General features: G+C 40.8%; 1 protein-coding gene across 7 annotated transcripts; it reads right to left on the bottom strand.

The window, feature by feature from the left end:
- Positions 1-13: 13 nt before the first annotated feature.
- Positions 14-8,241, bottom strand: AKIP1 (A-kinase interacting protein 1). Of its 7 annotated transcripts, XM_036862302.1 has the most exons (6): positions 8,123-8,241; positions 7,570-7,910; positions 7,123-7,203; positions 4,685-4,789; positions 1,840-1,894; positions 18-455 (listed from the first exon to the last, which is right to left on the bottom strand). In XM_036862302.1, the coding sequence occupies exons 2-6, from the start codon at positions 7,902-7,904 to the stop codon at positions 312-314; spliced, it is 720 nt and encodes a 239-aa protein (XP_036718197.1). In that variant the 5' UTR covers positions 7,905-7,910; positions 8,123-8,241; the 3' UTR covers positions 18-311. The 7 variants fall into 7 exon arrangements, with proteins under 7 accessions (XP_036718202.1, XP_036718197.1, XP_036718198.1 ...); XM_036862307.1 differs by lacking the exon at positions 1,840-1,894 and having other exon boundaries at positions 14-455; positions 7,683-7,910; positions 8,123-8,230; XM_036862303.1 differs by lacking the exons at positions 1,840-1,894; positions 8,123-8,241 and adding an exon at positions 3,274-3,345 and having other exon boundaries at positions 7,683-8,116.
- Positions 8,242-22,939: the final 14,698 nt, after the last annotated feature.

Raw genomic sequence — 22,939 nt, 5'->3', positions numbered from 1 at the left:
AAAAGGAATTCTCTTCATTTCCAAATTTCTTACTTTATTATCATAATTAACCTTTACTTGGAAAGCAAGCAGTAAAAACTATTCAGACAGCATCATTACATTATTACTTCAGGCAGAAGAGGGTGAGGGGACTTTCAAGTTAAAATAGGCACTGAAAGAGACAAACTCCAGTTCCTAGGAAGGCTCACCCTCTACAGTCAGTCAGCATTAAAAGCAGGATTAATGTGTAAATTTTAAGAGGACATATGGTAACTTTATTCTTGATACTTAAAAAACAAGCAAAAAAAAGGTGATGTCTGTGATGGTCAACATCATACGAGGAAGACCAAGTCCACACTTTGTCCTGAATCAACTGCTACCACGTGAGTCTTCTTGGTCAAGTCATTTACACCCACAGTGACGGAATAGGTCCCTGGATATACTTCTATGTAGAGGTCCTTGGAGATGTCCTCAGCCTGGAAGGAAAAGTGGATATTAGCAGTTTAGAGATTTTATGTCCCAGTGCCGGCAGGGCACCTCCACCCGGCTCCCTCTGTGTGTGATGGAGTGAGGTACTAACGTGGTAGATGGAGGTTCTGCTTTCAAGGCTTGGCTTGGCAACGTAATAGGACTGCCATTTAGGCCAGTCTCAGCCTCTCCTTATGCTTGTTTCCTTATTTCTAAAATTAGCTCACAAATAAGCATGTATGTGAAAACACTAAATTGTTATAGGAACATGAAGGATCATAAAAGGAACACTCTGGTTGGAGTAGAAAGGTTAAGAATCAGGTAGAGGGAAAGGCTAATGACGATTGCTTTGGGGCTCAAAAGTAGGCAGTGGCACTTGTTATCACAGATCAGCAGTAATGGCAAGGCGCTGTGGGATAATGAGAAGTATTCTTTTTAACTGTGCTTTGCTAAATTCATTGTTAGGAGGATGAAACATTTCTTTTCACCTAAAGCTGAGAACACTATGAGTAGATTCCACTTTGTCATGCAGAAAGTCAGCTGGCTGGCTAAAGCCCTCCCTTGGAGACCGGTTCTCCTATACAGATGGTCCCCGACTTACAATGGTCAGACTTATGGTTTTTCGATTTTATGATAGCGTGAAAGTGATATGCATTCAGTAGAAACTGTACTTCAAATTTTGAATTCTGATCTTTTCCTGGGCTGGCGATGTGCACCACAATACTCTCTCGTGATGCTGGGCAGCGGCAGTGAGCGATCTCCCAGTCAGCCACGAGGATCACGAGGGTAAACAACTGATACACTTATAACCATCCTGCACCCATACAACCAGTCTGTTTTTCACTTTCAGTACAGCATTCAATACATTATCAATACATGAACTATTCAAAACTTTATTATAAAGTAGGTTTTGTGTCAGATGATTTTGCCCAACTGCAGGGTATGTAAGTGTTCTGAGCACGTTTAAGGTAGGCTAGGCTAAGCTATGACGTTCAGTAGGTTAGGTGTATTAAATGCACTTTTAGACTTCCCTGGTGGCGCAGTGGTTAAGAATCCGCCTGCCAGTGTCGGGGACACGGGTTCGATCCCTGGTCCAGGAAGATCCCACATGCCTCGGAGCAACTAAGCCCGTGCACCACAACTACTGAGCCTGCGCTCTAGAGCCCGTGAGCCACAACTACTGAGCCCGTGTGCCTAGAGCCCGTGCTCTGCAACAAGAGAAGCCACCACAATAAGAAGCCCACACACCGCAACAAAGAGTAGCCCCCACTCGCTGCAACTAGAGAAAGCCCGCGCGCAGCAACGAAGACCCAACACAGCCAAAAATAAATAAATAAAAATTTAAAAATAAAAAAATAAATGCACTTTCAATTTATGATATTTTCAACTTACAATGGGTTTATCGGGACGTAAGTCAAAGAAGATTGATACTGCAACACACTGGAAGCTGGAGTTAATGGAAAGATTTATGTTTAGAGCTGAGCTGAGCACAAGCCATCCTCCAAGGACAGACTTCATGCCTGGCTGGGAAGTGGTCATGGCAGATGTGCAGGCAGAGGAAGGGTCTCAGCTCAAATGGCCAAAGAGCAAAGTCACAAACCAGAAAAGAGCCTGTAATTAAGAGCCAGAGCGCCTATCCCACAACTGGGAGACCACTACAATGCTTACTCAATGCTCAGAAGGAGCCACAGGCAGAAGCTGTCATTTCTACACCACCCCTGGGGGCGGGGGGCAGGTGGACCAAACTACTGGCCAGTAAATTCTGCTAGGAGGAATAAATGATAATATTTATACTTTTATGAAACTTCCTCTCTTTCCATCTTGCAAATAGATTTGAAGCCAAGGTTTTCCGAAGCTGCTTTATGCTATATCCTTTCATGCCCAGTTACTGCAAAATTGGAGGCTTATCATCATTTAACTGACGTGAATGTGTATGACAATGCCACAACTATTTATTGGTCATCAACTATGAAAATAAACAAAAGGAGGTTTCAGAAAATACAGCTTTATCAGAATTGCAGAAAGCCAAGGATGCTTCAATTGTCTGCATAAAAGGGGCAAGACTGGCATCTGTGATTCCAACACTGTGAACATCAGGAAGATTAGCATTACCAAAATACAGTAAGTATTGGAGGCATCTAAGCCTAACAACTTGTACTAAAAGCAGAATAGTCTTAGTTGCTACTAACTCTAGTATATTCTGAATCCTGGCTAGTAGCACACTGTATACAAACAAAAATTAAGCAAACTATTGCAGCAACACACCAGAGTTCCATTCCTCAGAATTCCAGCCCTTCCAAGTTCCAAAAGATTCCCTGGGTTCATGAACTAATGAGTATTTTATCCTAAAAACATCACTGTATGTTTTCACAGAGAAACATTTGTGGAAAATAGGAACAAATCTCTTCAAATGTTTTGGAACCTGATCTAACCAAATGTATACGTTGCAGAATTTCAGCAATGGTTTTCACTTTGTAAGCAGGAGGGTCAGGCCCCTCCTGCTGCTTGAACAGATGGTGGAATTCCAACAGGACCCAGTGCCAGCCCAGCTGAGCTGTAGGAATGGAGATATGAATACTTTGCATTCTTTCCAACCGCAACTATGAGTTCAGGCACAAAGAGTATCCCTGAAATTTCAAGTGAAGGAAGGATACCAAGAAAACATAATTTTACACTGAACTAAAATGTTGTACACTGTCCCCAAGGGTAAAAATATCCCAACTTAAAAATACTATAGATCCAGTACAAAGAACCAGATAGTAACCAGATCAGTTCATGGAATTGCAGTGGTGGTGGAGCCCAGTACCCTAGAAGCTCTGTACTCATAGGCTGGGATGCCTCTAGTGCACACTCTGATGCCTGACGGATGCCTCCGACACCAAGGGGGCTGTCTTGTCTCTGAAGAGTAGGTAGAAACATTGATTAGGGCCCAAACTTTGACTTCTGGATGGTAGAGAGAAAATTTTTCCTACTTAATTAGGAACTAACAATTGTTCTGTCAGTGTTTTCCAAGTTGTCACCTAAGTTCTTAAGGCTTTTAGTGAATTCTGTGAAGTATTTTTAGTCAGATGTTTACCATGATTACCTTTTATCCTTACATGGGCTTTGGACTCAGATAGACCTGAGTTTGAATCCTATCTCTGTCATTTACTGAGAGGGACAGATTAATTTCTCTAAGCCTTGGTTTCCTAGTCCATAGCTTCGGGATACTACACTGTAAGGAAGATCTAAAGTGCAAAAGTGATTGACATTTAACAGGCTTTCAGAAAATAGAATTCTCTTCCAAGGTTCTCCCAGCAGTGGGAGTACTAGAGGGGAAGGGGCTGAACTGAGAAAGTCAATTTCCCTTAGATGCACCAATTTACGTTTTATAGGAAGGGATGGGAGGGATACGAATGACTCTTGCCCACATGTAACTCCCTTAGGGTCAAGCACTCTTAAGAGGGCCTAGGCCAGGCCATTAGAGGAAGCCCAGGATCCAGGCTCTGGTGCTACCCCTTGTATCCCAGGCCAGGGAAACAGAATGGCTCACATCCCTGCAGCCACTCTCCCATCCCTTCCCTAAACCCACAGGCCAGAGAAGTCAGGAATCCAACCTGTGGATTAGACTCTGAACTTAAGTTTGCTATCTTTGAGTACAACCAGGGGAGCTTAAAAAGAAAAACAAAAGCAAAAAAACCCCTACTCTCCCCAGAAACAATAACAAAGGACTCCTGTTGAATCAGTTCAACAAGTAGAGTCTTTGGCTTCCCAGAGTGACATGTGGTAAAATACAGGTAATTTGCAGTGAGAGCCCTGTAATTGTTATCTTTAGGAAAAGCATTTTGTTAAAAGAAACCCCCTCCTTGCATTTCTTTTTTTTAAATTACCAAAGACATGATACTTATCACTACCTTAGAGTGAAATATGTGATTAAAAATCTCTTTCATATCCCTAGATGTAGAAGAGGATATTTGAAGCGCTTTTCGTTAAGCCTGTCCACGAATCCCTTGGCCCAGGACTGCAGGTTCAACTGAAGATCCGACAATGGCATCAATCTCATATTTTGGACAAAAACTCCTATTTCATGTTCATTGCTGTAAGTTCTCTAAGGCTGGGAGGTGATACATTTCCGTTGAGCGCTGTAATGCTGAGTCACCCAGGCATCCAATAATACAATCCAGCAGGAGCTCCAAGATGTAGGGCCTCCTATCTTGGGAAGCTGAGGGCACAGCACAGCACAGCTGAGGATACATACCTGACCATTCCCAGTGTCCGAGCACAAGTGCAGCTTCGACTTCCCTCTGTGATAACGATAGACGTGGGTTGCCCCTCCTTCCTCTGGCACAGATGAATAATATTTCTAGAGAAGTAATGTGAAAGATGTTGGGTAACCAAACAGATTGGTCAAATTTTCAAAAAACTCCTTGTTACTCGGGCAAAGTATGGTTAAGGAGGGAGGCAAGAGAGCAAAGGTAAATTACCTGCCCTCTTGAGAGGCCTCTGAAGTCATATAACAAATCTTAGCCCGTGTAAAGTGGCTGCAGAGAAGGAAACTGCACTTGGCCTTACTTTGCTGCCATCTGCTGCCTCTGTAGGGCAAGAACTCCGGCAACTCAAGCTGGGTAGGACCATGCTCTCTGCCAGGTTAAATAATTTTCACAACATCCTCACCCCGAGGTCAAATACACAAGCCCTTTCATCTCCTCTCATGACAAGTTCTGACAAACAGGTCTGTGTTTACTAAGTCTCAGACAAGGAGAAGAGAAGAGAGAGGTGCATCTCCTTGAGATTTAGAAATACAACAGGAAATGTAACATAAACCCAACAGCTATGCAGCCATTCTCCCTATGCAAAGGAGGGGAGGGAGAAGCCTCCGATTTAAGCAAAAGTAATCCAAAGGATCAGAATGCAGTTTTTTTCTTGTCTACTTCCTTCCTCCCCCTCAGAGTTAACCTTAGACTTGCCCCTGATTGTGACTAATGATGAGGACAACATAAGCCTGCTTGTTTTGAACAAAGGGTGGGGACAATGTTTAAGGCAAGAGACCAAAAGAATGAGAAGCTGCGGAAAGCACGTCAGGACATGACTCTAATGATGTAATTTAGGGGATGCTTCAAAATTTTGAAAGCAAACTCAGAACACTGTTCTTAATTCTATTTCTAGAAAGCTGAGGGGTTCTGAGCCTCCATTCCTTAATGGAGATTTGAACTAAAGCATGAACTGAAAACCAAAATGAAGAACACCAATTTACTAAACCTCAAACCAAAGACAAATATTATTCCTTTTACTGAACCATGAACCAAAGTGTTTAACTTGATCACTTTACAGTAGAGCCAAAGTTATGGATTTTTCTAAAACCATTTAACAAAATAAGAACATAAAAATACTCTCTGAACCATATCTCACTGGTTGGAATCCTATTCTTGGAGTCACAAGGATTTTAAAAAAGATGTAGAAATATTAGAGATTTTTTGAATCTTAATATTCATTATGAAATTGAAAAGCAGGACAGAAACAAGGTATTCTCTTCCTTCTGCCATGCAGACCAAGCACCCTTACAACCACGTAAGAATCATAAAATGTTAAGGCTGGAAGAGACCACAGAGTCTGTTTTAATTCCTGGAAGACAGAGAGTACCTTCCATGCAGGTGATTTTCTTGAATGTTGGCTGCCTGCCTTCAACATTCCCTCAAAATACTTAAAGACGACCTTAGTGTATGGTTTTGAGAAGAGCGCCTTTAAAACCTTTGTTCACTCACTACAAAGAATGGGACCAAAAATCTCACATAAGTCCCCTGTGCTACAGTTTATGACAATTTTCTGGTGTTCATCTCTCAGTGGAAACCAAAGAAGCAGACTATAAGGGCTGGAAAGGACTTGAAACATCGTCATTTTACCATGTGGGAAGGTAAGGCTGAGAGAGACTAACTAGCCTAAGGCATTATAGCCAGGAAGTGGCAGAACACAGGTCTGATTCCTGGGAGGCTGCTCCTGCCATTAAGCCACACTACCTCTGATGAGGGCACTGCATCTGTGCCACATAACCACCTCTGTGGCCAACAAGTGATATGGACCCAAAGGGGCATACTTAAAAACTACATTACCAGGGGGACTTCCCTGGTGGCCAATGGTTAAGACTCCGTGCTTCCAATGCAGGGGGTGCAAGTTGGTTGGGGAACTAGGATCCCACATGCTGTGTGGCCACACACACACACACACACACAAAAGCACACTACCTTACCAGGGACTTGGAACAGAGATTAAGATCTAATGGAGGGATTTTGTTTCAGTTTTTGCTTTGAAAACAGAGAGGCTCGGTTCCAGTTTAGAATGATCTTACTGATTTAAAAAAAAAATTTCAGTTCAAAGTTTTAAAAACCCCTAATATTCGGACTTGTTTTGGAATTCAGCAAATAAGCCCTGCCCTCCGAAACAATAATGAGGGCAGATCTTTTCTGGCTTGTGCATTGCTGTATCCTCGTAACAGTTAAAGTTAGGCATTCAATATTTGTTGAATGAATGCTAACCTGGATTTATCACCTGGTTTAAATCCTTGGCTGATTACAACCTGCCCACGAAGGCAGGGCAGGGTGAACAGGCAGTCTCCAGATTCTCCCTAAATTCCACAAAAATCCACTTTATGATCCATCAGCAGGCAGATCAGGGGCATGACTTTGGCTTACACCAACTTACCCCACACTGACTTGAAGTATAGTCCATGAATTCAGCCATTGTTCTGAAGGAAGCATTGAGGGTTGGGTGTCTTTCTTCTCTCTATTTGAATAAACGGCAAGTCACAGGTGAGATCTGTATTCCCTACTGGAGAAGGAAGTCATTTGGGGAATACCTTCCCTTTTACTTTTTGAAAGGCCTCTGCAAGTTTGTCAGTAAAAGGCTCTTACTGAGAAAGAATTCCAACTCTAAAAGGAATACACAGACATGCAATTTTTCCAGGACAAAGACAGGTTTGTTGGCTTTCCTCTAATATCAAATGATAGCCTGTAAGAATTGTTGTAGAAAGTAACCAACCAGGGCCGAGCACTAGCGGTCTCTAGCGGTATCCTAAAGCTAGCCAATAGGAATCTGTCAAATGTCAAGCGTTTTCAAAAGGCTTTCCGGTTCACTGTCCTGATACTTAACAGCTTCCGCCAAGGACAGGATCTCTCGGGTGCTGCTGTGTGGCGTGCCCTGGTTCTCAGCAAGCCGCTGCTGAGCGAATAAATGGGCTGGTCCCGCAGCACTGGCGCCCTCACCTCTCCTGGGAGAAGGCGATGGGGGCCGGCTGCCGGCCCTCTTTCTCTGTAGGGCCGCTCCCGGGAAATGACCCCCACGCTGCCTGTGGGAAGCTCCACCGAATGCCAGTCCACCGCCCTCCTTTTGGCCCGCTCCAGCACTTCTTGACCCAGCCTAGCCGAGCGTTGCAGGGAACGTCGGTCCACCCCGTTCAGCGCCGCGGCCGCCAAACAGTTCTCCATGTCTCCCTGCGAGGGCACATACACACAAACACCGGCGGGTTAGCGGGCCTCCGGGACCCCGCTCCAGCTCGGGGTCGAACCCAGGGCCTCGATCTCCCCGGCGACCGCCGCCCCCGGCTCCGCCCAACGCGCTCTCCAGCGGGCTCGGTGTCAGGGGCGAAGGCATGCGCGGAGCCCCTCCATTTCCGTCTCCCCCTCCCTCACTAGGAAGCCCTCACCCAGCCGGCCTCTCAAGGCGCATGCGCTCAGCGCCCGGTCGTCGAGGGGGGGCTGGGCCTGGAGCATCCTGCGCCGGCGCAGCAGGCCATTGGCGATGAGGGGTCGAGGGGCGTGGCGGGGGCGGTGAAGCGCGCGGCCCGCACAGAACAAGCCTACTGTGTCCCGGCCGCCGCTCCTGTGAGCGGGTTGTCGGGCTAACTGCCGGAGCGTAGGGGGCGGGGCGGGGCCTGCCGGCTGGCGGGTCGCGGGAGACGGAGTCGACCCAGTGGCTGAGGCTGTCTGTTCACGCTGTCGCAGGAGCCCCTGGGCCAGGAGCTGGCCCTTAGAGGTCGTCTCCGCCGCTTAACGCGGAGAACCTGTTGTAAAGTCAGGTGGTCTGTTGGGCTAAGAAATTGTGGGGAGTAAGACGCGTGCCTCCAGGCGCCTATTAATGCCTGGTCTATATTTTAGGATATCGCTACTGTAAAACCTCTTTTGTTTGGGGAGATGACTAGGATAGGCCAAACAGTGCGGCTGCCACAGTGGCGTTTGGAGAAGGGAGTCTGTCTGGCCAGCAGGCTGTGGGCTGTGGGATGTCCGGCCCACAGGGCCAGGGGTGCCTGCGTTGTGTGTAGGGTCTCTCGTAATCCCCTCGTGGTTGCTTCCTCACTCCTCCGGTGAGAAGTATAGACTCACACCTTTTTTTGGAGGCCGCTTCTCTCGGGGGCGGGGGTTCACCTTTCAAGAATAGTTGCCCCACGTTTAAATAAGGAGTCGTGCGTCTTTACCTTCCATTCCACGCCACCGGTTGTCTGGTAGGAGATACAGGGTCTCATTGTGAATTAGTGACTTCGCTACACCATCCTGGTGCGCAGCGAAGCCTTGTTGCTCAGGAGAGACCACTTTAAGGGACACGAGGAAATCCTCAGTGCTGAGCAGGTCTCCTCAGCAGATGGCTTGATTAGCAGTTCTGAGCTATCAGGTGTGTATGAGGATACTACTACAACCTCCATCTGCACTGTTGCTCATTTCCTGCTTTCCTCTCAGCGAAATTGAATGGAAGTCTTCATTATCCTCGGGATAGTTTTCATTGTAGGAGTTTTCTAAAACTTTTCCTTCAGTAAGTGTTTATCAGGTGCCTCCTCTAGAACATAGTGGTTATATGCACAGGGTCCCAAATATCCAGTCTGGAGAGCTGAGTTTGAATTCAGACTCTGCCACTTTTTTGCTGTGTGATTCTGGGCAAACAAATTAACTTCTTTGAGCCTCACTTTTCCTCATCTCTATTCTAGAGGATACCAATAGTACCAATCTCCATAGACTGTGAGCTTCTTGAGGACATGGACCATATCTGCCTTGTTTACTGAGTTTAAGAGGCATCTAGTATTTTTTTTTTAAACGTTTCTTTAATTAATTAATTTATATTTATTTTTTTGGCTGTGTTGTGTCTTCGTTTCTGCGCGAGGGCTTTCTCCAGTTGCGGCGAGCGGGGGCCACTCTTCATCGCGGTGCGCGGGCCTCTCTCTGTCGCGGCCTCTCCCGTTGCGGAGCACAGGCTCCAGACGCGCAGGCTCAGTAGTTGTGGCTCACGGGCCCAGTTGCTCCGTGGCATGTGGGATCTTCCCAGACCAGGGCTCGAACCCGTGTCCCCTGCATTGGCAGGCAGATTCTTAACCACTGCGCCACCAGGGAAGCCCAGCATCTAGTATTTTATCTGCCACAGAAGGGACTGAAAATAGCGACTGAATGCATGAATAGGGTTGCTGTAAGGATTTTGTGAGAGAATTCCTGTAAAATACTCAGCACAATGCCTTGCCAAAAATAAGTGCTCCATAGATATAGCTACCTTTACGTGCCAGGTACTGTCCTAGGAGTGGTGGAGAATACAAAGTATAAAGGAGAACTTAAAAGAGGGAATGATGCACATAAAATCTGTAATGCTAGGAATGAAATATTAAGATTTTGTTCATAAGCTGTTTGCTGTAAGATTGATCCAGATAAGTGCTACGAAGCTTAGAGGAGAAATATATGTTGTTCAGCTGGGGGATCAAGAAAGGTTTTGTAGGAAGGAAACATTTGAGCTGGGCCTTGAAGGATGGCCTAGGAGTTAATGGGGGAAGGGGTAGTTAAGATACCTGTTAATTGCTCTTATAATGAATGTAGTTAGGGGTGAGATAGAATTTGTTCTTCTTTTATTATTTATGGATTTCAAGATCCTGGCTCCATAACTGTTATCTGTCTGTGTAACCATGAGCAGACTACTTAACTGTTCTATACCTCAGTTTTGCCATCTATAAAATGGGAATAATAACAGTACATTCCTCATAGGGTAGTTGTGAGGATCAAATAAGTTAATATATGTAAAGTGCTTTAAATAGTACTTGGCACATAGTAAATGCTCAATAAATATTAGCTAGTATTATTATCTTCATCAGACTTCAGCCTTGTCTCCCAATATGCCCTCACTCATCTGAGACTACATCTATACTGCACCCCACTTGACTCTCTTCCCCAGGATTCTATTACTACTCTCCACTCCCAATTCCATTCCAGTTGAAGCATTATCTTTTTGTCAAGGGAACTTTTTGAAATCTTCCATGATTCCCAGGTACAACCTATGTTTTTGTGGCTTTTTTTTTTTTTTAATATTGTGGTAGTTATCCCAATCTGATTTAAATTATATGTAGTTCTGGTTCGTTCTCTCCTATCAGCTTATAAACTTCTTGAATGTGGAAACTGTTCCTTATTTGTCCCTAAGTATCCAGGGACTGTTGAGCAGTAGGTGTTCAATAGATATTTGTTGAATTTACTGATTGAATTTTTAATTTAAATAGATTCCTTTTAGGCCAGATAAGAATTGGCTTCTTAAAAAAAAAACCACCTACATACACTTTAATGAATTCAATGAATATTCAGTTGTAACTAATTTTCCCAGAATTTAACATTTAGAAATATATGGGAAAGAAGTTGCTTGGAATGAAACTGAAGCCTGAAAACTGACGTGAAATTAAATCTTTGTGTTTGTCTTTATGTTTATAAATATGTATACATATATATATATATTTAAAAATAATTTCAACGTTTGTACTGTATGCCACAGATTGAGAGAATCCTTTTTCTCTTTTTTAAGATTGGATGGAAAAAACTGATGGAACATGACCTGCCATCAGGACCCTTGTGAATCAAACACAGCCCAAGCCAGGTACTCCTGAAAGCCACTGGTAGAGACTTAGAAATGGACCAACAAATAGAGGGAGGGCATATAATCAGGAATGTACCTGATCATTGACGGAGAAAGAAACCATTGGTATAAGTCTTCCATGATTTCTCTCTTCGTAAGGGTAAATTCATTACAGAGAACACATAGAAGTTATTTGCCTAGGTTATGTTTGGGGGAATAGATGACTGGAGGAAGCCTCTATTCCTGAGATCTGAGGAAAGAGATTGATGCCGTATTTGGGACTTTTTGAGGACAAAAAACAAATCTAGTGAAGAGCAGTGTAAATTCTTTTTCTCTATGTGGAGGGGGCAAAAAAGGGTTAAAAACGTAGGATGCAAAAGTGGGTGTCATGCCAGTTAGACAATGATTTATGCTGCACATACCAAAGAATGTATAAATCATTTTCTCTGACAGGTGGTATTTTTATTTCTTCAGCAGACTTAGAGAGCTTTAGAATCATTATAGCTTTGTAAAGTAGTATTACAGTCATTAGATCATGACTGAGTGGGTCATTAGATCATTCATTTTGCCTGGTTACATCAACTCATTGGGTTATTGGGGAATGAAAGAAACTCATCAAAATTGTCATCTCAATTATATAGATTGAAGAAAATGAATCCAACTTCTGAGAATTAGCTTTCACAAAATGTTAAAAATTGACTGGAAGTTAAAAAATTGGTTGCAGAGCAGGAATGATTAGTGAAAAGTTTTGTCATTTTAAAAACTATCAGAGGGGCTTTCCTGGTGGCGCAGTGGTTGAGAATCTGCCTGCCAATGCAGGGGACACGGGTTCGAGCCCTGGTCTGGGAAGATCCCACATGCCACGGAGCAACTGGGCCCGTGAGCCACAATTACTGAGCCTGCGCGTCTGGAGCCTGTGCTCCACAACAAGAGAGGCCGTGATGGTGAGAAGCCCGCGCACCGCGATGAAGAGTGGTCCCCACTTGCCACAACTAGAGAAAGCCCTCGCACAGAAACGAAGACCCAATACAGTCATAAATAAATAAATAAAAAGAACGTGAATTTCTTAAAAAAAAAAAAAAACTATCAGAGATTAAAGGAATAGTAATTTTGGAAGATATAAATAGTTGGAATCCATGTAGAGTTTTTTAAAAACTACTTTGAGGCATAATTTACATATAAAATTCACCTGATCGAAGTATACAATTCAGTACATTTTAGTTAATTTATGGAATTATGCAATCATCATCACAATCCAGTCTTGGAACATTTTCATGACCTAAAAAAGAACCCTAGTGCCCACCATATGCAGTCAGTCTTAGCTCCCACCCCTAGACCCAGGCGAACACTATTCTGCTTGCCATTTCTATAAATTTGCCTTTTCTGTCCAGTTCCTATAAATGAATCATACAATATGTGACCTTTTTGTCTGGCTTCTTTCACTTAGCATGATGTTTTTGAGGTTCATCCATATTGTAGCATGTATCAGTACTTCATTCCCTTTTATGGCTGAATAATATTGCATTGCTATATTAATATACTACATTTTGTTTATCCATTTACCAGTTGTTTCCAGCTTGGGGCTGTTATGAATAAGGCTGCTATGAAAGATTGGGTATAAGACTTTGTGTGGATACAGGTTTTCATTTCTCTTGGGGAGATACTTAGGAGTTAAATTGCTGGGTGATACAGTAAATTTATGTTTAACATTTTAAGAGACTGCCAAACTGTTTTCCGGAGTGGCTGTGCCATTTTACATTTCCACAAGCAATGTATGAAGGTTCCAATTTTTCTACATCCTCCTCAGTGCTTGTTATTGTCTTTTTTTTTTTTTGTTAATTTGTGTGCGTCAGGTCTTAGTTGCGGCACGTGGAATCTCTCGTTGCAGTACGTGGTTCAGTAGTTGCGGCTCGCAGGCTCTCAACTTGCGGCGTGCAGCCTCAGTAGTTGCGGCGTGTGGGCTCTCTCGTTGTGATGCGTGGGCTCCAGAACGCACGGGCTCAGTAGTTGCGGCGCGTGGGCTTAGTTGCCCCATGGCATGTGGGATCTTTGTTCCCCAACCAGGGATTGAACCCGTGTTCCTTGCTTTGGAAGGCAGATTCTTAACCACTGGACCACCAGGGTAGTCCCTGTTATTGTCTTTTTGATTATAGTCATTCTAATGGGTGTGAAGTAGTATCTCATTGTGATTTTAATTTGCATTTCCTTAATGGCTAATGATGTTGAACATGTTTTCTTGCGGTTATTAGCCATTCCTATTTCTTCTTTCATGAAATGTCTATTCAAATCTTCTGCTCCATTTTTAAATTGTCTTTTTTAAAAAATTGAGTTGTAAGAGTTCTTATTTTTAGTAAGAATTCTTTATCAGTTGTGTGATTTATAAGTATTTTCTCCCAGTCTGTGTCATGGCTTTCATTTTCATAATAGTGTCTTTTGAAGCACAAACATCTTAAATTTTGAGGAAGTCCAACTTATTAATTTTTTTCTTTTATGGATTGTACAATATTTTTGATGTCATATCTAAATATATCTTTGCCTAACCCAAGGTCATGAAAATTTTTTCCCTATGTTTTCTTCTAAAAGCTTTATATTTTAGTTTTTACATTTAGGTTTATGCCATTTTGTATTCATTTGTATGTGTTATGAGGTAAGGGTCTTTATTCTTCTCTTTACATGCAGATGTCCAATTATCTTAGTACCATTTGTTGAAAAGACTATCCTTTTCTCATTAAATTGCTTTGGCACTTTTGTTAAATATCAATTATTTAACAAATTAAATATAAGGCTCAGGTTTTGGATCTTTTAATTCTGTTCCATTGACCTGTGTTTGTCCTTATGTCAGTATCACACTGTCTTGATTATTATAGCTTTCTAGTAAGTTTGGAAATTGGCAGCTATGAATCCATTGACTATGTTCTTAATTTTCAAAATTGTTTTGGTATTCTAGGTCATTTGTATTTCCATAAAATTTAAATTCAGCTTATCAGCTTATGCATAATGATTATTAGGATTTTGATAGAGATTGTACTGAATCTATAGATCAATTTAGGAAGAATTGTAATCTTAACAACATTAGGTTTTTGAATTCTTGAAAATGGAACATCTGTGTATTTCAGTTTTTTTTTTTAGTTTTTCTCAGCAATGTTGTATAGCTATTACTGTACTCTTGCACTTCTTTTAACAAATGTATTAAATACTTAATTTTTTATGTCATTGGGAATAGAATTGTTTTCCTGATTTTATTTGCAGATTATGTACTAGTATATAGAAATATAGTTGATTTTTACATATTGATATTGTGTCCTGTGACCTTGCTGAATTCGTTTGCTAGTACTAGTAGGTTTTTTGTGGATTCTCGTTGCACTTGGAGTTCATTGCACTTCTTGAATGTGTAGATTGTTTTTCCTCAAATTTGGGAAGTTTTGGGCCTTTTTCTCCTGCCCTTCTCTCTCTCTCTCTCCTCCTTCTGGGGCTCCCCTTACACATATGTTAGTATGTGTTTATTTTTCTTCATTGTTTTTCCTTTCTTTTCTTTAGATTGGATAATCTCTATTGATATATCTTCAAGGTCACTAATTCTTTTTTTCTGCAATCTCAAATCTGCTGTTGAATCCCTTGGTGAATTTTCATTTCAGTTACTGTGCTTTTCAACTCTGGCATTTGTTTTGTTTTATAATCTCTATCTTTTGATTGATATTCTCTATTGAGTTATTGTCATACTTTAATTTAAAAACTTGTTTATTTTTTCAGTTCTTTGAACATATTTATAACAGCTGCCTTGAAATCTTTGTTAAGTCTAACATTTAGGCCCCCTCAGAGCCAGTTTCTATTAAGTGTGTCCTCTTTCTGTATATAGGCCTCCCTTTCCTATTTATTTGTATGTCTCATAATTTTTTGTTGAAAACTGAACATTTTAGATCAGGGACCAACAAATGTTTTCTATAAAGGACCATACAGTAAATATTTTAGGCTTTGCAAGCTATGTGGTTTCTGTTGTAACTAACTAACTCTGCTATTGTAGTGGGAAAGCAGACATAGGCAATATGTAAATGAATGAGCATAGATGTCTTCCAAAAAAACCTTTATGTAAAAAAAAACAGGCAATGGGCCATAATTGGGCCATGGGCTATAGGTTGCTGACCTCTGTTTTAGATAATATAGCAGCTCTCGATTCTGCTCTGCCCCCTCCCCAGGAGTTGTTGCTGCTACTGTTGTTTGTTTGTTGTTTGGTAACTTGCCTGGACTAAGTCTGTAGAGTCTGTCTCCCCTGCAATGTGTGGCCACTGATGTGTCTCCTCAGTTTTTTTTTTCTTTTAATTCTTGTTTTTATTTTTAAGCCTGACTTCCTAGGGATTGTCAGAATAGTTTAGTGGTCAGCTAATGATTGGTAACAGGTTGTACTTAAATATCTTGAGCCTAGTTTGGCTTTACCCTTTGCTGAGTATCTGTGTATGACTTGAGCAACACATTTAAAGTTCAGTCAAGTCTGCTGTGACTTTTATTTTCTGTATATGCAAGGCCTCACATTCAGCCGGTGCATAACCTTGGACATGGGCACACCTTCCAGACCACCAAGGATATGTGAGAGCTTATCAAGGTCCACTACTTAAATTTAGTAGTAGTAGACCTTGATAAGTTTCTCTGGATCTCACTTAAATTTCTGGCTGCTCTATTGCTTGCCCCAACCAGTACTGCAGTCTCAGCCAGCTGTAATATTAATTTTCCGTGATCGTTTACCACTTATTTTCTAAGATCGTTTGTTTCCGACAATACTCTGGACACCAAATTAAGCCATCACCCTCCAAGCAGCAGAGCTGCTGGTTTTCATGGCTTGTCCTGTCCTCATAGAATCATGATGTTGGAGTTGGGGGTAGGGACTAGGGAATGAGAACAGCCTCTGATGCCCCAGATCCCTACTTTTCTTAACAGAGGTTCGGTTGTTGTTGTTCTTTTAAATAATGCTTTTCAATTTGTTGTGTACCTCTGGTTAATTTCCCCCCCCCCCCAAAATCTTGAAATGATTGTTTTGATAATTTTGTATAATTTTAATGTAGCTTTTTGGATAGATGATTTGTCAATCTCCTCAGTCCAGAATTCTGGAAGTGTTCCCAATGTGGAGGGGTTATTTTTTTTTTTTTTTTTTTATGTTCTAGTCTTTTATTGGATGAATGTTGATAACAGTAATTTAAAGAATTGTAAGCCCTTTCTAAATACATTGAATAGACATTTACAGTTTGCTGTGAGAAGAAGAAATGAGTAAGAAAGTCATTGTTTTTGAGAAGTTTATAATCTAAGAGTGGAGGTACGTACTATGTGAACAAGAGGACTGAGTAACCGTGATGTACAGTGGAACTTGATAAGTAGCATAGAACAATGTCTGGGGAGTTGAGAGTGGCAGAGGTTACTTCCAGTTTGGGGACCTTGAGAGGTGCCTGCACCATGCTGGAAATCTAGGTATGATTCCAGAAAAAAAATGCATCATGGAAAAAATCCCATGAAAGGGAAATGTTCTTTGCATTTGGGGCAAATGAAAAATACATGCCAATGTGGAGTTTTAATGTCCTAAAAACTGACACAGTATATCTTCACAGACCCAGCTGCTTTTTAAAAATTAATATATTGATCTTCCTGTTCCCTTCCAATTTTGTAACCCTCCTAATCTTTTTTTAAAAAATTTATTTATTTATTTATTTTTGGCTGTGTTGGGTCTTCGTTTCTGTGCGAGGGCTTTCTCTAGTTGCGGCAAGTGGGGGCCACTCTTCATCGCGGTGCACGGGCCTCTCACTATCGCGGCCTCTCTTGTTGCGGAGCACAGGCTCCAGACGCGCAGGCTCAGTAGCTGTGGCTCATGGGCCTAGTTGCTCCGCGGCATGTGGGATCTTCCGAGACCAGGGCTCGAACCCGTGTCCTTTGCATTAGCAGGCAGATTCTCAACCACGGCGCCACCAGGGAAGCCCCTCCTAACCTTTTAAAATATAACTCTTTTAACTCTCTCTCTTTTTTTAATTGAAGTATTATTTTATTTGAATTGTATTTCAATTATTTTAATTGAAGTTGATTTACAATGTTGTGGTAGTTTCAGATATACAACAAAGTGATTCAGTTATACATACATATATATCTATTTTTTTTGAGATTCTTTTCCCTTATAGGTTATTACAAAATATTAAGTATAGTTCCTTGTGCTATATAGTAGGTCCTTGTTGGTTATCTATTTTTTAAAAATATAGTTATTTATTTATTTGGTTGCACCAGCTCCTAGTTGTGGCAGGTAGGCTCCTTAGTCGTGTCACGGGGGCTCCTTAGTTGTGGCATGAGAACTCTGAGTTGCGGCATGCATGTGGGATCTGGTTCCCTGACCAGGGATTGAACCCGGGCCCCCTGCATTGGAAGCGTGGAGTCTTATCCAGTGAGCCACGAGGGAAGTCCCAGTTATCTATTTTATACGTAGTAGTGTGTTCATGTTAATCCCAAACTCCTAATAACTCTTAACTCTCTTAAGATTTACTTTTACATATTCTTTAGGATGAAATTTATGTTTATTCTTTCCGTCAATATTTCTTTATTTGTTCAGTGGTCATTTATTAAGCCTCTGTTCTGTATTGATGTTTGGATGTATTTCCATTCCCGGAAGCTCTAACAAGTGGAGCAGGAAACCAAATTTCTAGGGTTAGTTTTATACCAGTCCTAGAGAAAACTTTACTTATATTTCCTGGTCTGTACTAAGTTTACCTAATTATAATTATAGGTATACCCTATTTTAAGAAATAATAGAAATAAATTAAGATTTTAAAGAAATAATAGGGTGACTATATCATTTAAAATGTACTATTTACACTCAAATATTTGTATCTTTCAGTTTTGTGACTCTTTTTTCCAGTCACATACCATCCCCTTTGCATTTTGTGGAGAGTGCATAAAATAGTCTACACATAAAGTTTTGTTTTGTTTTGTTTTTTCCCATGAGGCCCAATAGTAACTAAGGCAAAGATGTTCTGTTTGGGAGGGAAGGAGCAGATTGGGTGGATATTGGAAGTAATGGCTGGTGGCTGTGGAATATGGAGAAGGACCTCATAGTTGCAGTGGCTCAAATTGTTATCTGAGGTGCCCTGACTACAGGATAAGGCAGGCAGGTAGAGAGGTATGCCACATTTCATATTACTTTGTTACTTGGGCCAGGGAAATTTTGCTCTGGGTTGTGGACTGGGTAAGATTCGGCATAAGATGAGTGGGACATAGGATGCTTTCAGTGTGAGAAAGGGGGAAGAGAAGATGGGTGATGGGATTGTAGCAGAATAGAACAGGTAGGCTGGTGGAGAGAGGAGGTACAAAAAAGCTGACTAGGCTGTATGCAAGGCAGGAGATTTCTCTAGCTGATAGTAGATGTTCTGAGTCAACACCTAGATCCTCATCATGCTTTTTGCAGTTTAAGAAAGTGAGGTGAGGTCAAAGGTTTATTTTAGTAGATAAGACAGTAGGATTTTTGGATCCATTATCTGGTACATAGTGGGGACAGAAGGAAATATACTAGAAAATATTTCAGACAAATAGGTTAGGTCTGGTCCTCTAACTTAATCTTTGATTTAATTTTTGTACTGACATCTCACGAGATGTTAGTTAGATGCTAGCTTAGCGTCAATGCTAGCACTTGTAAAATAAAATGTTAAAACAAAAATTAAGATAATGGATGTAAAATATTTTGAAAAATTAATTGCTATATAAATGCAAGAAAATCTTATCATTGTATAGTGCTAGAATATTTAGAGCTGCTGCTAAATGAAAATTTCTCGTAAGATAAAGCTTCACCAAAATCATGATGAAAATTAATAGAAAGATAAGATTTAATTTACCACCAAATTTCAACAACCATGTACTGAGTATACGCTTGTTGAGCAGTGAGGTCCATGTGTGTTAAAAGTGAAGGACAGATCACTTGTCAGAGATTCTAAAGATACCATCATTTAAAAATCCTCTGTGCCCTTTTCTGCTTATTGTGTTCATAATGCTAGTTAGACTCAGTACATTTGCTTTGTAAGAAGTCAAAGAAGAAGATTTTTCCAAAAAAAGATGATAGTCTGTTTATCTAGGCCCTCCAAAAGCATTTCCTGCCAGGCAGTTGACATGTAGCCTTGGCACAATTTCAGGAAACTATTTGCTTCTGTTTACCCTTTCCAGATACAGCATCTCCTAGGAATTGAGATGAGGAATCTCCTTTAACTCTTTTAAATTTTAGAAGCATACTTTATATAACACTTTAGAATCTACTCTTTATACTAGCACAATGAGAATTCTTGTGCCTTTAAAAGAAAAATGCATCTGTTTTAGTAATTCCCTGCTAGGAAAATCAAAGCCTTTAACAGAGTTAACCCAATAAAATGTACTTAGAATATTCCTTTCCCCTAAGATTGTTAAGATAAATCTCTTTCAGAAAACTCAATGCAATTATATCTGAATATGTAAAACTTATTAAATTATGGGACAACTGATAACATTTCCAAAATCTCTCCTCACTAAGAAAAAGAACCCACCATTGAGTTTCTTCTGAAGAATATGTTCTACTTAATTCATTTATAATATTTTTCTTTTTATGTAACATTTCAGAAATATTTCGTAAAGTGGGCTATACTATATTCAAATAAATTACTCAAAATTTTTATTCCTTTTAGGGAGCCAATTTGTTTCTAAGTGTTCTTAATACTCATTTTACAGTTAGGAATGCAGGAGCATATTATATATAGCTTTATTATAACCTCAGAATACATGTTATTTTAATTAAGTATAAATATATCTTTGAGGGAATGTGATGGCAAATGTATTAATTTAAAGAGAGAAATTTGAGATACAGAAAGGTATAATTACGTGACGTACATACTACAGTTAAATGTGAGCAAATTTAGGTCTTCTCTGTACACCGTTGTTAAATAAACTAATATTACCTACCTCCTTTGTCCTGCCAGAATGAGCTAGAAAGGATTCTAAAATTCTAGCCAGCCCCAAACTATAGGCAACAATGGATGGGGAAGGAGGACAAGAAGCTGTGGTGAGACTGAAATAAGTGGCATGAGCATAGGTGGCAAGAGAATAAAGTTTGTGATCAGGCCTGGGCTAGGGATCCAGAGCCAGATAAGTGTTTGAGATTGGGCATATCCATGATCCAAGATCAGAACAAGGCCATGGATCAGAATCAGATAGCCTCTGAATGGCAAGGCTCAGGGCAAGCAACAGATCAAAGACAAAGAGTATAAGAGATTGACATACAAACACCAGTGGCATGGGTAGATGGGGAATAATGAGCACATGTCCAGGGTCTGGAGTCTCAAACTTAAGGTCTACCATTAGAATCTGACCTCGTATACATCTGGACAACATAGGTCTCTCACTTCCCACCCTCCTTTCTCTCTGTCATTTACAAGATTTCAGACTTAGTTGGAAGTCATGACCCTACTTTCACACACTGATACTGAAGGCTTAGGTGCTGAGATGAATGGCTCCCTGCTTTAAGGGAATCAGAAATCAACATAGCTTGCTGAGGTCCACAGAGTTCTACCTTAGAGGCTGGAGTTGTAAGGGCAAAAAGATTGAGCAAGCCTAGGGTCACCACTGGTACCACAAACAAAGAGTTATCTTGGTCTTGTGAATTGGTGGCTTTGGTTCCTTCCATGACTTCTTAATCTGTGTCTTGAAACCATATTGACTTCTGGACTGTGTGGCCCTATAACCGTCTGATCACCGAGTGACTGCCTTAACCCAATACTGAGAATTTATACTACCTTGATTTTCAGAACTTCCAGCTATATATTCCAGAGGAAGTAAAGAATAGGAAATCCAGAATTAGGATGAAACAAGCAAAATGACTGAGACATCCATTCTATTAGTCAGGAAACTAGCATCACTGTTCTTTGTGGACTGAACTTATCCCCACCCTCACTGCATTGCCTGTCCTGGATTAAGCCCTTAATAAACATTGGTTGGATATTGAATTATGGGGTCTGCAAGTGATGGAAGTAACTGAATGGGAGAAGGAGTGAGGGCATAACTCCTGACATAGGCACAGAGCCTGAATACAGCTTTCAGATGTGAGAAAGATGGAACTGTATTGCTATATAGGAATGTCCTAGAAATGAACTAAGACACAAAGAAATTATTGACCTATCCAAGGCTATAGAACCATTCAGGGAAATTAAGTAGAAATTAACAGTGTCTTTGTTCCTAGATTTTTGCTGTGCACACTAAACAAATGGGTTGTAAAGATTCAAAACAGTGCTTAGGCCAGCAAAAAGAGGTTTTTTAATTAATGTAAAGTTTGAGTAAGTGAAATTTTGAAGATGATGGAATCTAATTGATTACTTCCTTACTCTTTAACCTGTAAATAATCTCCCCTTTCAAAGTGCTCATTATGTATAGTAGTGATTATGCAGAGAAAAAGCCTGTGATGAAAATGTGGTATAAAATTGTGTTCTTTGTTCAGCAAGTTAAAACAAGCTGGTCTGTAAGCAATTATTATCTTCATCAAAATTCCTAGCTCTAATGTTTTGGCTTCTTTGGCCCAGCACGTATGCCTTCTCAAACAATTGGATGGATTTAAAACACTTAGGAGATGTTTGTGCCTATATCTTAATGTAGCATCAGTTCAACAGGAAAAAGAAAAAAAATGTAAGATTTGGCATTGTGGCATGGTTTTAAAAAGAAAAATCAAACCAAAACTAAACTAAACAAAAAGCCCTGAATGCTTAAATCCCTGCATACCGAATGAACGTTCTTTATCCAGCTCTTAGTAGCAATATACAAATGTTAATGTGAGTAACCTTTCAATAACTTAGTATTTTAACAGAAACTCCCTAAACGTTTATCATTCCATTTGTCAAGAAAATAGTTATTTTATTATACTGTTTATTTGAAATCACTAAACATGTAAACTTGGTCATTTTAGGACTAGACATCTCCTCCTTGACTCTAACCTGTAGTCTAGAATTTCCCATAGTGTTTTTTTCAATTATAGGTGCCTAGACCCTACCGCTAGAGATTCTGGTTCAGAATATCTAGAGACACCCTGGACCAGAGCATTGCATTTTGAAAAGCTCCTCAGATGATTTTTTTCCCCAGAGGACAAATGTTTTATTCTTTATAGAAATATAAAGAAATTAGAAGATGACTATAGTTCTCCTCAGGTGATTTCTGATGTGCACCAGAGGTTGAGGACTGCTTTTGTTCCTACTTTACTCAGCACGTTGCATCCCGAATTATTTTCCTCAAGTGCACATCATGTCACTTTTCTCCTCAAAAATATTGTCTCTCTACGCCCTTCAGAATAAGATTAAAATTTCTTAATATGTTCTCATGGTCTTCCTGGATCTGACCTTATATTAGTCAGAGTAGGATTAGTTTACACTGCAGTAACAACCCCTAAAATTTCAGTGACTTAAGATAGCAAAAGCATATTTCTTACTCATACGACATGTCCAGCGTGGGCCAATAGGGAGACCCTCATTTATTCAGGGACACAGTCTTCTCCATTGTCTCACAGGGCTTTGCAGGGAAGAGAGGCATGGCATCTCTTACCCATTCTTCAGTACTTTGGCCAGGAAGTGACATGTTGCTTCTGCTCACAGCCTGTTTGCTAAAACAGCTCCATGGCCCTGCCTAACTGTAGGGTGAC

The sequence above is a fragment of the Balaenoptera musculus genome, chromosome 8 (genome assembly GCF_009873245.2).
Source record: "Balaenoptera musculus isolate JJ_BM4_2016_0621 chromosome 8, mBalMus1.pri.v3, whole genome shotgun sequence".
In the NCBI taxonomy this organism is placed as follows: domain Eukaryota; kingdom Metazoa; phylum Chordata; class Mammalia; order Artiodactyla; family Balaenopteridae; genus Balaenoptera; species Balaenoptera musculus.
Note: the sequence above shows the minus strand (reverse complement) of the source record. Positions and strands in the feature narration are given on the sequence as shown.